The following is a 15,079-nucleotide window of genomic DNA, read 5'->3' as shown; positions in this document are numbered from 1 at the left end:
AAGGTCAGTGATTAAAAAATTACTGTCTACAAAGACTTCAACTAACAATTTTAAACTGCCAATTGCTACGAACCTACCAATTGTTCAAAAGGACCCCTTTAACTAGGAACAAGCCATCTGTACATTTCAATTTAGCTAAAGATTTAGTGGATACAAGACTTTTTTTTTAATAGTTTTTTTGTTGTTTGTTTTTTTAAATTTTTATTTTATTTATTCATTTTAGAGAGGGAGAGAGAAAGACAGAGAGAGAGAGAGAGACAGGGGGGAGGAGCTGGAAGCATCAACTCCCATATGTGCCTTGACCAGGCAAGCCCAGGTTTCGAACCGGCGACCTCAGCATTTCCAGGTCGACGCTTTATCCACTGCGCCACCACAGGTCAGGCCTACAAGACATTTTTTGAAGGAAACAAAGATGAATAAGAAGCACTGCTTTCCAAGGGCATCGCATCTGGTAGAATAGTTCTCAGCCAGAGGAATATATACAGTCACCCAGGGAGCTTTACATGCCCAGGTAACACCCTTGACCACTAAATCAGTTTTCACAGCATGTGTGTTTTCAAAAAGATCTGTAATTTTGTTGGTTTGAAGGATGGAGTGGATATGTATGAGTTATACTAAATGGATTATACTAAAAAGTCAAATTAACTCTTAAGATAAAAAAGCAGCACACAATGCTGACAGGAGAGATTAGGAAACCACAATAACCAAAATCCTCAGACCTCAGTCATTAGATACTTTCCTAGGGCCATTTTCATGTCAGAGAGTGGTTTTTAACCTCTTGTAGATTTATAGACTTCTTTGCCAATCTGATGAAAAATACAGTTCTCTCATATCCACATGTACACACATTTTTATATAAATATGTAATTTCTGGGAATCCATCTGTTTCCTGAAGTCTAGCCATGGCTCTCACAAACAGGTACACAGGCAGGTGAAAAATCTCAGCCATAGCATTACATCAACACTCTATTTCCACCACCACCACAAAAGCTCCCTCATTTGTTTCTGTAATGTTTTAAAACTATATTGCTTTATGGGAAACAGAGCCAGCAGAACAGAAAAGGAAATATACTCACCATACTAATGAAGGCTGGATTATTTATTAAGCTAGCCATGTCAAAGCTCAATCCAGTTCCTGTCTGTAAAACAATTATATTATATATGGTTAGAATTATTCTAACCACTACAATCTGATTACAATAAATTGTGAATGACAAAATAGCTCACTTTTTCAGCATTAATAACTTACAGGACTGGATACCTCTCTTAACTTCTGTTCTGCTATTTTCAGATTCGACTTGTAGGAATCATTTTCAGGGTCAAGATCTAATGCCTTTTGATAACTTGTAACTGCTTCTTCAAATTTATTCATGGCAGTGAGAGCCAGCCTGAAAAGAGTAAAATATAAGATATATGATTAAAGAATACGAGGATATCACAAATGTAGTCAAACATCTGTGTTGGCATTCAATTAGAATCTAGATTGCACCTTATTTATTATACTATGGCTCACAGGAGAATCAATAAAATTCCTACTAAGAACCAAAATTCTGTAAGTCTGTATTCTCTCCATTCTGCTTGCTGACAACCGTGGCTGTCCTATACTAACTATGAACTTAATGGTTAGAAATAAACCTTACCTACGCTTCCATTTTTAAGCCTAATATGTGAAGTAATTTGCTTTATGAATGATTTAGCAATCCTGCGGTCATGTATCTACCATTTTAAGGATCTGAACTAGATGTGCGCTTCAGAATGTCACACTTTCCTCCTACTTCCAGGCAGAGACATTGAGTCATGATAAATTCGCCATAAAAAATCAAACAGGCTATGGGGTACTTCTCAATAAGACATGTTAATTATTAAATAGATAAAATTAGCATCCTTTACAACTTAAGACATTATTATCCCAATCATATAGTTATTAAATTTGTGTTTTCCTCCACCTAAGTTAGAATTTATGTATTGGAAAATTACTTCAGAACTAAACAAGTATGGTATATATGGAGAGATAATATCGAGGTTTTTATTTGATCTAGTGTTGTTTTAAAATTACTGTAAATCTTGGCTGACTTACCTCACAGACTTCTGCCCTAGATAAAATACAGTGCCTAATCACAGGAAAATTCTCAGACCCTAATTAGTTTTCTAACAGTCAACCATAAAAGATGCTTTATCAAAGTCCTCAATTAATCAACAGTCAATAAATATTTACTGAGACCCTACTGTGCACCAAGTACTACCCACAATGAGAAAAGATAAAGTTCTTGAGTTTAAGGAAATTTCATTCTAACTGAGGAAAACAAGCAACAGACAGGCAGCCACACTGAAAAGACCTGAACGATGAGAAGCAGCAGTCGCATGATGATCAGGGGAGCAGCGTGCTGAATAGCAGCGGCAGGACCCCCGGCCATGCCTGGGATGCTTAAGGACAGGACCAGGGCTGATGAGGAGGGAGCACAGAAAATGGTGTGGAAAGAGATGAGGTCAGGGATAATCAGATGCCAGATAATACAGAACCATGGGTTTGGAGTCTGGATTTTATTCTTGTTGTAGTGGAGTGACATGATCTGATCTATGCTTTGGAAAGCTCTCTCTGGCTTCTCTGCAGAGGGGCTTCATGAAGGAAGGTAGAGGCAGAGAGAGAAGTTAGGAAGCTACTGCAGTAGCTCAGGTAACAAATGGTAATTTGAACAAGGGTTATAAACAAGATGGAAATCAATGCTTGAATTCAAGAGATATGTATGTGGAAATTAGAATGAACAGGACTTCCTGATAGATTCGATGTGTCAGGTGTAATGGTAGGTAACGTTTACTGAGATGGAAACACTTAAGAAGGCAACAAGAAGCCTTGGCTGGCTAGCTCAGCAGTAGAGCTTTGGCCAGGCGTATAGAAGTCCCCGTTCAATTTCTGGCCAGGGTATCCAGGAGAAGCGCCCATTTGCTTCTCCACCCTTCTTTCCCTACTTTCTATCTCTCTCTTCCCCTCCCACAGCCAAGGCTCCATTGGAGCAAAGTAGGCCTGGACACTGAGGATGGCCCCATGGTCCCTGTCTCAGGTGCTAGAATGGCTCCGGTTGCAATGGAGCAACGCCCCAGATAGGCAGAGCATTGCCCCATGGTGGGCATGCTGGGTGGATCCCAGTTGAGCACATGCGGGAGTCGGACTGCCTCCCCGCTTCTCACTTCAGAAAAAGACCAAAAAAACAACAACAACAAAAAGAAGGTAACAAGAGTTCTGACTGGGACATGTTAAATTTAAAATGCCTGTTAAACATAAAAATGGAGATGAAAATAATTTGAATATGATATGAAATTCAGACATATAATAATGAGATCCATCAACATAGAGTTGGTTTTCATTATTCAAAGTAGTTATGTTCTATAAAGTCACCACGAACACTAATTTAGCAAATACTGAACAACTGTTTGTAGGGTAAATACAGGGTTAGGTTCCTGTGAGGCTCTGGTCACAACATTCTTGTCAACTGATCAATACATAATCTCATTTTATGTATGTTCCTATTTAAACAAACCTTACTATATATGTATTATTGATTCATTAGCATTGAACTCACAGCCAGTAGCACTAACTTATGCCTGAACAAACTTATCAACTGTGTATTTTTTTGTAAGTCACATTACAGCCTTCTTGCACTTAGGGACACTAGAATGCACTTTAGCCTATGTTTGGGTCCACTCTAAACAGGGAAATGAACAACAAAAGACATAAAAATGCAAAATATAACATTAAATGAACTGCAAAAAAGACACTCATTTACAGCATGACAGCTGAAACAAAAAGGCAGAGCATTGCCTTATCCACCCTCAGCTGAGATCTTGCACAGTAGGTGACTCAAATTTTTCACCATGCTGTGAATAAACACAAAAGCACAGTGACTACTGATTTGGGGGTTACCAAAAAAAATTTTAGCAAGTAAGTGAATTCATAAATACAGAACTCATGAGTAATGAGTATTGACTATAAATGGAATTTAAAAGTATAGGCCAGGATGAAATCAGAAGAGAGACTAGACAGACGGCAGCAGCAAAGATAGAGTCCCAAAGGGCACCAGTATGTACACATGGTAGAGAAGGAAGAACGTCCAGTGAAATAGAAGAAAAACCAGGAAGTGTGGTGTCATAGAAGTCTAGAATTTTTAATACTTCAAAAATAAGTTAATCATGCCAAATACTAAAAAATGGCAGGTGAAGATAACAGAACTGAACTTTGGCCTTAGCAAAAAAAATACAGACAACTGGTGGCCTTGAATAGAGCTATAGGGCGCTCTGTTGAGTGATATAGGCAAATGCTCTATCAGAATGAGCTGAAGAGAGACTGAGAGATGAAGAAGACAAGACAGGAAGTACAGACTGCTATTGGGCTTTGTAGAGAGAGAGGAACCGAGAAGTGATGTAGCTGAGTGCAAGGATGGTTCCGATGAGGATTCCGTGGCCTTTTCAGCTGCAGTCATCACTGTTAGAGACAGGATGCAGAAGAGAAAGCAGATGATTTTAAGTGTGAAGACCTGAAGGTACAAAGGGATGATATCTGAAGCATAAATGAAGGCAAGCATCTGAGATAAGACTGCTTCTATTTAATAGGATAAAAGGCAGTCTGTGTAGACACAAATGAGGTAGATCGGGGGATTTGGCAGTAGGAAAATGAGCTACTTTTCTTCTCGATCCACCTATTTTATCATGTAAGTATAAGGCAATATCATCAGCTATGAGTCACCACAGAAGGTGCAGAGGAAATTTGAAGAGAGAAGAGTAGATGTGAAGCAATTAACTCAGACAGTGGTAAGATGAACTTATTGATAGAAGGAAATACGTAATAGGACTGTCTGCCAAAATACTGAGTACTCATGAGATTTGTGGTCTTGAATATGAAGTGAGGCTACTCAATGGCTGTATGACTTTCTCCAACAACCAACCATTCATTATACAACTAATCTCCCAAGTCACAGAAACTGCAGTCATGTCCTTCTTAAAGGTTATATTTATTTTCTTATTAGCTGAGAGGATGCAGTATTAAGCAGAAAATTCAATTTTTTTGTTTTTTTGTGGTGGTGTTTTTCTACAGAGACAGAGAGAGTCTGAGAGAGGGATATAGATAGGGACCGTTGAGACACCTTAGTTGTTCATTGATTGCTTTCTCATATGTGCCTTGACTGTGGGGCTACAGCAGACTGAGTGACCCCTTGCTCAAGCCAGCGACCTTGGGTCCAAGCTGGTGAGCTCCACTCAAACCAGATGAGCCCACACTCAAGCTGGCGACCTTGGGGTCTCAAACCTGGGTCCTCTGCATCCCAGTCCTATGCTCTATCCACTGTGCCACCGCCTGGTCAGGCAGGCAGGAAATTCAAAACCTAGCCATTAAGAGCAGCATACCTGATACAACTTGGTACTACTTTGAACATTATCCCAGAACTTACCCCATTCTCCCATAAGCCTTGCTGTACTTTGAATCAATTGCTATTGCTTTTTCACAATCCTTTATTGCATCTGTGTAGTGACCTAATTTACTCTGAGCAGCAGCCCTAAAAGAAAGAGAAGAGAGTTATTATTATAAGCATCCTTCAAGGCATTAATTTAGATTTTCAGGTTCTAATACTACATTTTCCTTGTCCCAATTTGTATATCACTTCCAGTAAATATCTAAATCAGCCTGTATTAAGATAATTCTATAATCAAATGAAAACTCAGAAACAAAATTCAGAAAAAATATGAAAGCTGCCTTTCACTGTTTGCTTTGCTATGGACAAGACAAAATATGCAAGCCATACAACTGATTTATCTACTTACTGTCTTTTTAATTTGCCCAAACTGAAAACTGAAAACACTAGGACATTTGGGATTACTAGGGAGGCAAACAGAGTGGGTAATTGCTGTGAATGACTACTCAAGAGTGTTGTGCTGTTAAATGATCACTTTACTGTAGCAGTAAGATCACTGGACAAGTCTAAATGGAAAAAACCTAATTTAACCATGTACCTGAATCTGGCTATAAATTAAGGATGGCAGTGTAATCTATCTACCTAGCATAGAATCTCAGAGCAACTAAGGACTACTTAATCCTTTCCAGATAATCTCTAACAAACTCTCTGCAAAAATGGGACCTGACAATTTAATGAGGGTGCTTCCTACCTCTACACGCAATCCTGATGGTATATACCTCTCTGTTTTCCTACTGTAGTGCTGACTTTAGCCCTCAGGGCCGTAATAAACAAGTAGAATTTCTTCTCAACTTGCAGGTCCTTCAAACTGAAAAGTTCCAAGATGTCCCCTGTCCTGTGTCCTATGACCACCACTTCCATTCTTCTCCAGACTAAACATTTCTACTTTATTCACAGACAATTTTCTGGGCATAATAGAGCAGTAAAATAATATTCAAATATTATTTTCTAATATTTATCATTTGAAATATTCAAATATTATTTCAAATTTTCAAAATAAATATTACTTCAAATATTCAAAATAATATTCCTGGCCTCAGTAGTGCTTAGATTCCTAGGAGGGGAGCTGTCAACCTTTCTTCTTACAGCATGACTGACTCTACTCCTCAAACTAAGATTAAAATTTGAAAGGAAAAAAGAAACAATCTTCTTTGCTGCAGTTAAAAAACATTACATGTGAAAATACAGAATTCAACAAACCTATTTTGGTAGTTCATGTAAATAAAAGGTATGGGTTTACCTGAATACTCACAGTAACAGCATGACAAGGATGACCATTAAAAGAAGAGAAATAAAATGTATCATTTCCAAATAATTAGAAAGAAAATGAAGTAAAAATAACTTAGTCAACACAATAAAAGAAAAAACTAAAAAGGAGAGGAGGGAGCAAAGAAAGCCAAAAGATAAGATAGTGGAACGCAATTCAAATATGTAAGTAATCACAAAGTTGCCTGGATGAAATCCAGATTCTCAGATTCTCCAGTTGTATACATAGGATTATCACTTAAAACATAGTCACATAAAGGTTGAAATTTAAAGGGGATGGAAAAAGACAATCAGGCAAACTGAAAACCAAGCAAAAGAAAGCTGGTGTAGAAACAGACGTGAGGCAAAAAGCGTTATTAAGGATACAGTCATTATCTATTGATCATCCTTTTTAGTTTAAGGAAAACATTTACATGGCTCAGAAGTCAAACCTTTATTAAAAGTCTCGAGGATTAGTGGGAATGGGGTAGATGGGATAGAAATGGGAATGAGACTTCAGAAAGGATGAAAGAGCAAACCTTCAAACTGAATAAAACAGAAACTAACTATATATATATTAAAAGATCCTAACTGTATATATATTTACAAAGAAATTCAAGCCAGTGTTCTGAGTATTTCTCCTTGGTGAGATATATTCTAAGGACAAAATAATTACAAAGAAATTCTGAAGTTTACGTAGACTTACTAGTGTTGTAGTATTGGTGTGATACCAGCTGGGGGACACTGAAGAATAGAACTAGTGAGTAAAAATAGTGATGTCAGAAAGCAGGGTTTGTGTTCCAGGAGAAGGGAGATACAAATGTAAAAAGGGGGAACGTAAAGGAAATCTCTGTGACGCTGGAATGTGAACTGAAGGCATCTGCATAAATGGATGACTTTTCAAAAATAACGTGTTCCCTAGCTCTGCCCACTGAAAGGACCTGGAAGCAATAACATTTCGGTAGCAATGATCACCTCTTGCAACCTGGGCTTGGTTTCTAATGCCATTCTCTATTAAAAGGAAAAGGGGTTACTTGTGGAGCCCAGATCTCAGCCCAGAGCTGAGAAAATACAAGGCAGATCTGGAATACCTTGTCTCAGGAAACAAGAAAGTGTTAGAAAACAAATAAAGTTATATATATATAAAAGGACACAGCCAGTTTATAGGAGCTCCTACTAGAAAAATATGGGATAAGTATGGAAATAATAATTATGGTAATTTATTTTAACATATTGAATAGTGAAATTAAAAAACTCATACATCTGTAATTATACACAAAAAGCCGGGGAGGGGAAGGAGGAGGAAGGCGGAAAAGGGAGAAAGGGTTAGGAACTTTACAGACATATATGAGGAAATACAGGCGTGGCCAAAAGGAGGTTTATATTTGTCAGTATATGAAACAGTTTAGTCTTGTATTATTTATTTTTATTAATCTACTTTTGCTCACCTCTGTATATATAAAGGAAATGATCAAATTAGGAAATCATTACTTTGTAGCTATCAATGTATTAATGATTCAGGGAAAGATCTTGAAAGGTTGATAAAACATTAAATAAAAGATTGTTGGGCCAGGTGCGATTCCGTCCTGCGTGTCTGTTCTGAGGAACAGGCAGTCATTCGTCTCCGGCTGCCTTCTCTGCCCCCTAAGTGCATGCTACCACTCCCTGGAAGATTCGATGGACATGGACATGAGCCCTCTGAGGCTCCAGAACCATCTTTTCGGTTGTAAACTCAAGGCCGACAAAGATTATCACTTCAAGGTGGAGAATGATGAAAATGAGCACCAATTATCCTTATGAACGGTCAGTTTAGGGGCTGGTGCAAAGGATGACCTGCATATTGTTGAAGCACAGGCAATGAATTATGAAGGCAGTCCAATTAAAGTAACACTGGCAACTTTGAAAATGTCTGTATGGCCAACGATTTCCCTTGGTGGCTTTGAAATAACACCACCTGTGGTCTTACGGTTGAAGTGTGGTTCAGGGCCTGTGCATATTAGAGGACAACACGTAGTAGCTGTGGAGGAAGATGCGGAGTCAGAAGATGAAGACGAGGAGGACGTGAAACTCTTAAGTATATCTGGGAAGCGATCTGCCCCTGGAAGTGGTAGCAAGGTCCCACATAAAAAAGTAAAACTTGCTGCTGAGGATGATGATGAGGATAACGATGAGGATGATAATAATGATGAAGATGATGAAGATGATGATGATGATGATGATGATGATTTGGAGGATGAGGAAGCTGAAGAAAAAGCTCCAGTAAAGAAATCTATATGAGATACTCCAGCCAAAATTACACAAAAATCAAACCATAATGGAAAAGACTCAAAACCAACACCAAGATCAAAAGGTCAGGAATCCTTCAAAAAACAGGAAAGAACTCCTAAAACACCAAAAGGACCTAGTTCTGTAGAAGACATTAAAGAAAAAAATGCAAGCAAGTATAAAAAAAAGGTGGTTCTCTTCCTAAAGTGGAAGCCAAGTTCATCAATTACGTGAAGAATTGCTTCCAGATGACTGACCAGGACAGTATTCAAGATCTCTGGCAGTGGAGGAAGTCTCTTTAAGAAAATAGTTTAAACAGTTTGTTAAAATTTTCCATCTTATTTCATTTCTATAACAGTTGATATCTGGCTGTCCTTTTTATAATGCAGAGTGAGAACTTTCCCTACCATGTCTGATAAACGTTGTCCAGGTTCCATTGCCAAGAATGTGTTGTCCAAAATTCCTGTTTAGTTTTTAAAGATGGAACTCCACCCTTTGCTTGGTGTTAGTATGTGTGGAACATTATGATAGGACATAATAGTAGTGGTGGTCAGACAGGTGAAAATGGTGGGGAGACAGAAATATACATGTGAAATAAACTCAGTATTTTAATAAAGTAAAAAAAATAAAAATAAAAGATTGTTGGGAAACAGGATATTCACATGATCTGACCCACAGATTATTATTAATTATAATAGAAATAACAGAAACAGTGGTCGTCACCATAACATGTCAAGCTCAGAAACATCATTAAGGGGACAGTTTGAAATTACGGGCCTCCTAGCATAGTACAGTAAAGGGTACATAGCACATAATCATTTATGAAAGCTTCATACCAAAAAATGTAACCTAAATTTAATCATGAGGAAGCAATCACACAAATTTAGAATATGGCACATTCTATAAAATCATTATCCTTAACTCTTCAAAAAAAGTCTATGTCATTAAAAACAATAAAAAAGGTCAGGGGTATTTTCTAGATTAAAAGAGACTAAATTAATATAAAATGTAACTGATGACCCTTGAATGGATTCTAGATCAAAGGCATAAAAGGTATTTGGGGGACAGTTGGAGAACTTCCAGCATTAGTGCAAAGTTTCTTAAATGTGGATGGCATGATAGTTATATGGAGTATATCCTTATTCTTAGAAGATATAACTTAAGTATTTAGGATTAGCAAAAAAATTTTATACACATATATATTCAAACATCTCCACAGAGGGAGAGAGAGAGAAATAAGAGAAAAAAGAGGAAATAAATGTGCCAGAAAGTTACTATTGACCCTGGGATACATATGTATTGGTCCTCGTTGTGTTACTCTTTCAGTAAGTTTAAATAGGTTTTGAGTAAGTTTAAATTTGCTTTCTTGTAGCCCTGGCCAGTCGGCTCAGCGGTAGAGCGTTGGCCTGGCGTGCGGGGGACCCGGGTTCGATTCCCGGCCAGGGCACATAGGAGAAGTGCCCATTTGCTTCTCCACCCCCCACCCCCCTCCTTCCTCTCTGTCTCTCTCTTCCCCTCCCGCAGCCAAGGCTCCATTGGAGCAAAAGATGGCCCGGGCGCTGGGGATGGCTCCTTGGCCTCTGCCCCAGGTGCTAGAGTGGCTCTGGTCACGGCAGAGCGACTCCCCGGAGGGGCAGAGCATCGCCCCCTGGTGGGCAGAGCGTCGCCCTTGGTGGGCGTGCCGGGTGGATCCCGGTCGGGCACATGCGGGAGTCTGTCTGACTGTCTCTCCCCATTTCCAGCTTCAGAAAAATACAAAAAAAAAAAAAAATTGCTTTCTTGTATATCTATCTATCTATCTATCTATCTATCTATCTATCTATCTATATATATATATCTATATCTATATATATATAAACACACACAGCTATTTATATATACATATACAGGGTTTGGCAAAAATAGGTTTACAGTTATTTGTATAGAAAATAATACAGTAATAAATAAATAATAAAAGAATAAACTGTTTTGTGTACTCACAACTATAAACCTTTTGCCCCACCCAATATATACACATATACACTGCTCACAAAAATTAGGGGATATTTTATCACTTCATATTAATTTTAAAATATCCCCTAATTTTTGTGAGCAGTATACAAAACACTGCCATGTGACTGCGTCACTGTTAGAAGTCTTCAAGGTGAGGCAATTCTCTCTTCTAAAATTCAGTGAATCAATTCAACTAAACTTTTGTTGAATATTTATAATGTCTTAAAACCTGAACTCAAAATCAGATACACAGAGATAAAGAAAATATATCTTTGCCCTCCAATCATTCACTGTCTAACATGGAAATAGCCATGTAAAAAAAATAAATAGTATAAGTACAACAATGGAAGTATCAAAGAAAGAGACAATCTATTAGACATAGAGCCACCCAATAGAACTTATGTATGGAACGATAAAAAACCCTGAATAGCCAAAGCAATCCCGAGGAAAAAGAATGAAATTGGAGGCATTACAATACCTGACTTCAAATTATACTATAGAGCCACAATAATCAAAACAACATGACATTGTCAGAAAAACAAACATACAGACCATTGGAACATAATCGAGAGCCCAGAAATAAAAGCAAATATATAGGAACAAATCATCTTTGACAAAGGAGCCAAAAACACACAATGGAGAAAAGAAAGCCTCTTCAATAAATAATGCTGGGAAAATTGGAAAGCCACATGCAAAAGAATGAAATGACTACAGTTTGTCCCCCCGCACAAAAATTAATTCAAAATGGATCAAAGATCTAGATATAAGATCTGAAACAATAAGTTACATAGAAGAAATCATAGGTACTAAGCTCATGGACTTGGGCTTTAGAGACCAATTTATGAATTTGACCCCAGAGGCAAGGGAAGTAAAGGCAAAAATAAATAAATGGAATTATATCAAACTAAAAAGTTTCTTCTGCACAGCAAAAGAAACTGACAACAAAACAAATAAGCAACCAACTAAATGGGAGATGATATTTGCAACAACAGCTCAGATAAGGGGTTAATATCCAAATACATAAAGAACTCACAAAGCTCAGCAACAAACAAGCAAATAATCCAATTAAAAAATGGGGAGAGGACCTGAACAGACACTTCTCCCAAGAGGACAAATGGCCAACAGGTATACGAAGAAAAGATGCTCATCTTCACTAGCTATTCAAAAAATGCAAATCAAAACTACAGTGAGGTGCTACCTCACACCTGTTAGATTGGCCATTATCAACAAGACAGGTAATAGCAAATGTTGGAGAGGCTGTGGAGAAAAAGGAACCCTCATTCACTGTTGGTGGGAATGCAAATTAATATAACTGTTATGGAAGAAAGTATGGTGGTTCCTCAAAAAATTAAGAATAGAATTGCCATATGACCCAGTAATCTCTCTACTGTGTATGTACCCCAAAAACTTGAAAGCATTGGTATGTGAAGACACGTGCAGCCCCATGTTCATCGCAGCATTGTTTGCAAGACATGGCAACAACCAAAGTGTCCCTCGATAGAGAACTGGATAAAGAAGATGTGGTACATATATACAATAAAATAACTCAGCCATAAGAAATGATGACATAGTGACATTTATGACAACATGGATGGACCTTGAGGACATTATACTGAGTGAAATAAGTAAATCAGTAAAAGCTAAGAACTGTATGATTTCACACATAGGTGGGATATAAAGCTGAGACGCATGGACACAGATAAAAGTGAAGAGGTTACCAGGGGGGAGGGGATGTGGGGGGAGAGGCACAGGAAGAGGGTGAGGGGAAGAGTATAAAGAGGGACAAATGTAAGGTGGCGGAAAATAATTTGACTTTGGGTGATGGGTATACAATATAAACAACAGTTCAAATGCCATAGAAATGTTTACCTGAAACCTATGTACTCTAATTGATCAATGTCACCCTGTTAATTTCCTAAATAAAATTTAAAAATTAAATAAAATGAACTTCTGTGATAGGTTTTTATCTGTGCTTTCCAGTATAGTAACCCAGAGCCACATGTGATTAAAGAGTATTTGAAAGGAGCTAGTGCATTTTTATTTTGTTAATTTTTAAATGTTATTATTTTTAATTTTATTAATTTAAATTAATTTATATTTAAACAGCCACATGTAGCTACAAGCTACCATGTTGGACAGCACCGCTCCATAGGCTATGATGGGGAAAGGTATAGGGGCATGGTTCAGCAGGTTGGACACAGAAGAAATTAAGAAATTCTTCCCAAGAGAAGACACATCTACCAGAGTCTTGAAGGATGACTAGCACTTGACCCAGCAGATAAAGTAGGAAATACTCTAGGCAGAGGAAGGAGTACACAAAAGCATGGAGAGATGTCCCAACATGGTATTTTTTTAAAGTTAGTAAATTTCATATTATATGTGCATAGAGAGTAGCAAGAAGAGGAACGGGGTAGAAAGAAAATTAAAAATAATAATAAAAAAAAACCCTAGATTATAAAGATCTTATATATCATGCTGAGGAGCTTAAATTCAATCATGAAGGTATTTAGAACTAGTGAATAGAAAGCAAGAATTAAATGACTAATTTCATATTTTAGAAAGATCCTTTTGGCAGAAGGCTGGAGTGAGGAGTGCAAGTAGAAACCGGAGGCCACTAGTTCAGCAAAAGTAAAGAAACTGGACTAAGGCAATAGTGATGCAAAAGGTGGAGGGAACAAATGAGCTATTTGGAAGGTAAAAGGGAAACAGAGAAAGATGCCCTATTCGCTGGCTTCAACACTGACAATAAAGTCAGCAATAAAACTGTGAGGATCAGACCCAGAAAGAAGAGTGGGTAGAAGGGAAGAGGATGACTCTTTCAATCTTGATATCTTTAGCTTTCAACCACCAACTGCAAGCTCAGATAAAAGCAGATTGCTGCGGCTCACAAAAGAAAGAGGAGAGGGTCTGAACCTCTGAGGCTGGATGAGGGAAGAAAAGTCAGGCTACATTTGAATCTCTTGTGAGATGAAACCAAACATGCCAGTGTCTGAACTGAATAACAATGTGGTCTTCTCTCCCTGCCCCTGCCCGCTGGTTATCAGGGCATAACTAATGAAATTCCAGTGGAACAATATAGTTAAAGTCACCATGTTTCCAGACAACCTTGCTTTCTTTAGCTTATTAGAGCAAGAGCATGAATATCACTTGTGCTCTTTTTATAGAAAATAAGACAGGAAAAAAATCACAGGTTCCTCACATTTCCCATACTATACATATATCATGCATAAATAAATTATAGCAAAAAACAGTTCCTACAATTAGGAATTACATACATTGTTTCTGAAAGAAACAGATATTGAAAGCCAAGGACTATGCTAGGGACTTTATGTATATTATTACTCTTCATGACTACTATTATCTCTATTTTACAAGTCAGGAAATTGAGGTTCAAAAAGGGTAAGTGGCTGTCCAAGGTCACAAAGCTAGTAAGTGGCCAAACTGAGTTTCAACTCCAAATTCAACAAACCAACTACAAATTCCCATGGAACTAATGACTGCATGGTACTTACAGAGAAGTAAAAGAAAACAAAATACACAACAACATGATCTCTGTTCCCACCTCTCTCCAGAACTCATGCTGTCACGAGCATTCCTTGGTACAAGCCCTGATGATTCCTAATTCTGCCTTTAAAACCAGTGGTCCCCAACCCCCAGGCCGCTGACCGGTATCGGTCCGTGGGCCATTTGGTACCGGTCCGCAGAGAAAGAATAAATAACTTACATTATTTCCATTTATTTATATTTAAGTCTGAATGATGTTTTCTTTTTTAAAAATGACCAGATTCCTTCTGTTACATCCGTCTAAGATTCACTCTTGATGCTTGTCTCGGTCACGTGATACATTTATCCGTCCCACCCTAAAGGCCGATCTGTGAAAATATTTTCTGACATTAAACCGGTCCGTGGCCCAAAAAAGGTTGAGGACCACTGTTTAAAACTATACTCTCCAACCTAAAATGCTTTCCCTTCTTTTCTCTCTATCCAAGTTTTCTACCTGTCCATCAAATCCAGCTCCAACTCAAGTTCCCTATCACCTAAGAGGCCTTCCAGACAAATATTTTCCATCACACTCTCTCTCTTTCCTAGGCATCTTTAATTCCACTTATTGCCTCAGT

The 15,079-nt window shown here is 37.9% G+C and overlaps 1 protein-coding gene and 1 pseudogene across 2 annotated transcripts in view; one reads left to right on the top strand and one right to left on the bottom strand.

The window, feature by feature from the left end:
• SGTB (small glutamine rich tetratricopeptide repeat co-chaperone beta) overlaps positions 1-15,079 on the bottom strand; it is a 46,874-nt gene that overhangs the window by 6,106 nt on the left and 25,689 nt on the right. For both annotated transcript variants that reach the window (XM_066242203.1, XM_066242193.1), the window contains exons 6-8: positions 5,439-5,543; positions 1,250-1,388; positions 1,077-1,139 (exon numbers count right to left, since the gene is read on the bottom strand). In XM_066242203.1, coding sequence (XP_066098300.1) covers positions 1,077-1,139; positions 1,250-1,388; positions 5,439-5,543 — 307 coding nt within the window. The remainder of the gene's footprint in view (positions 1-1,076; positions 1,140-1,249; positions 1,389-5,438; positions 5,544-15,079) is intronic.
• LOC136320392 (nucleophosmin pseudogene) lies at positions 8,353-9,456 on the top strand (annotated as a pseudogene).

This window comes from Saccopteryx bilineata, chromosome 1 (genome assembly GCF_036850765.1).
Source record: "Saccopteryx bilineata isolate mSacBil1 chromosome 1, mSacBil1_pri_phased_curated, whole genome shotgun sequence".
NCBI classification, from domain to species: domain Eukaryota; kingdom Metazoa; phylum Chordata; class Mammalia; order Chiroptera; family Emballonuridae; genus Saccopteryx; species Saccopteryx bilineata.
Note: the sequence above shows the minus strand (reverse complement) of the source record. Positions and strands in the feature narration are given on the sequence as shown.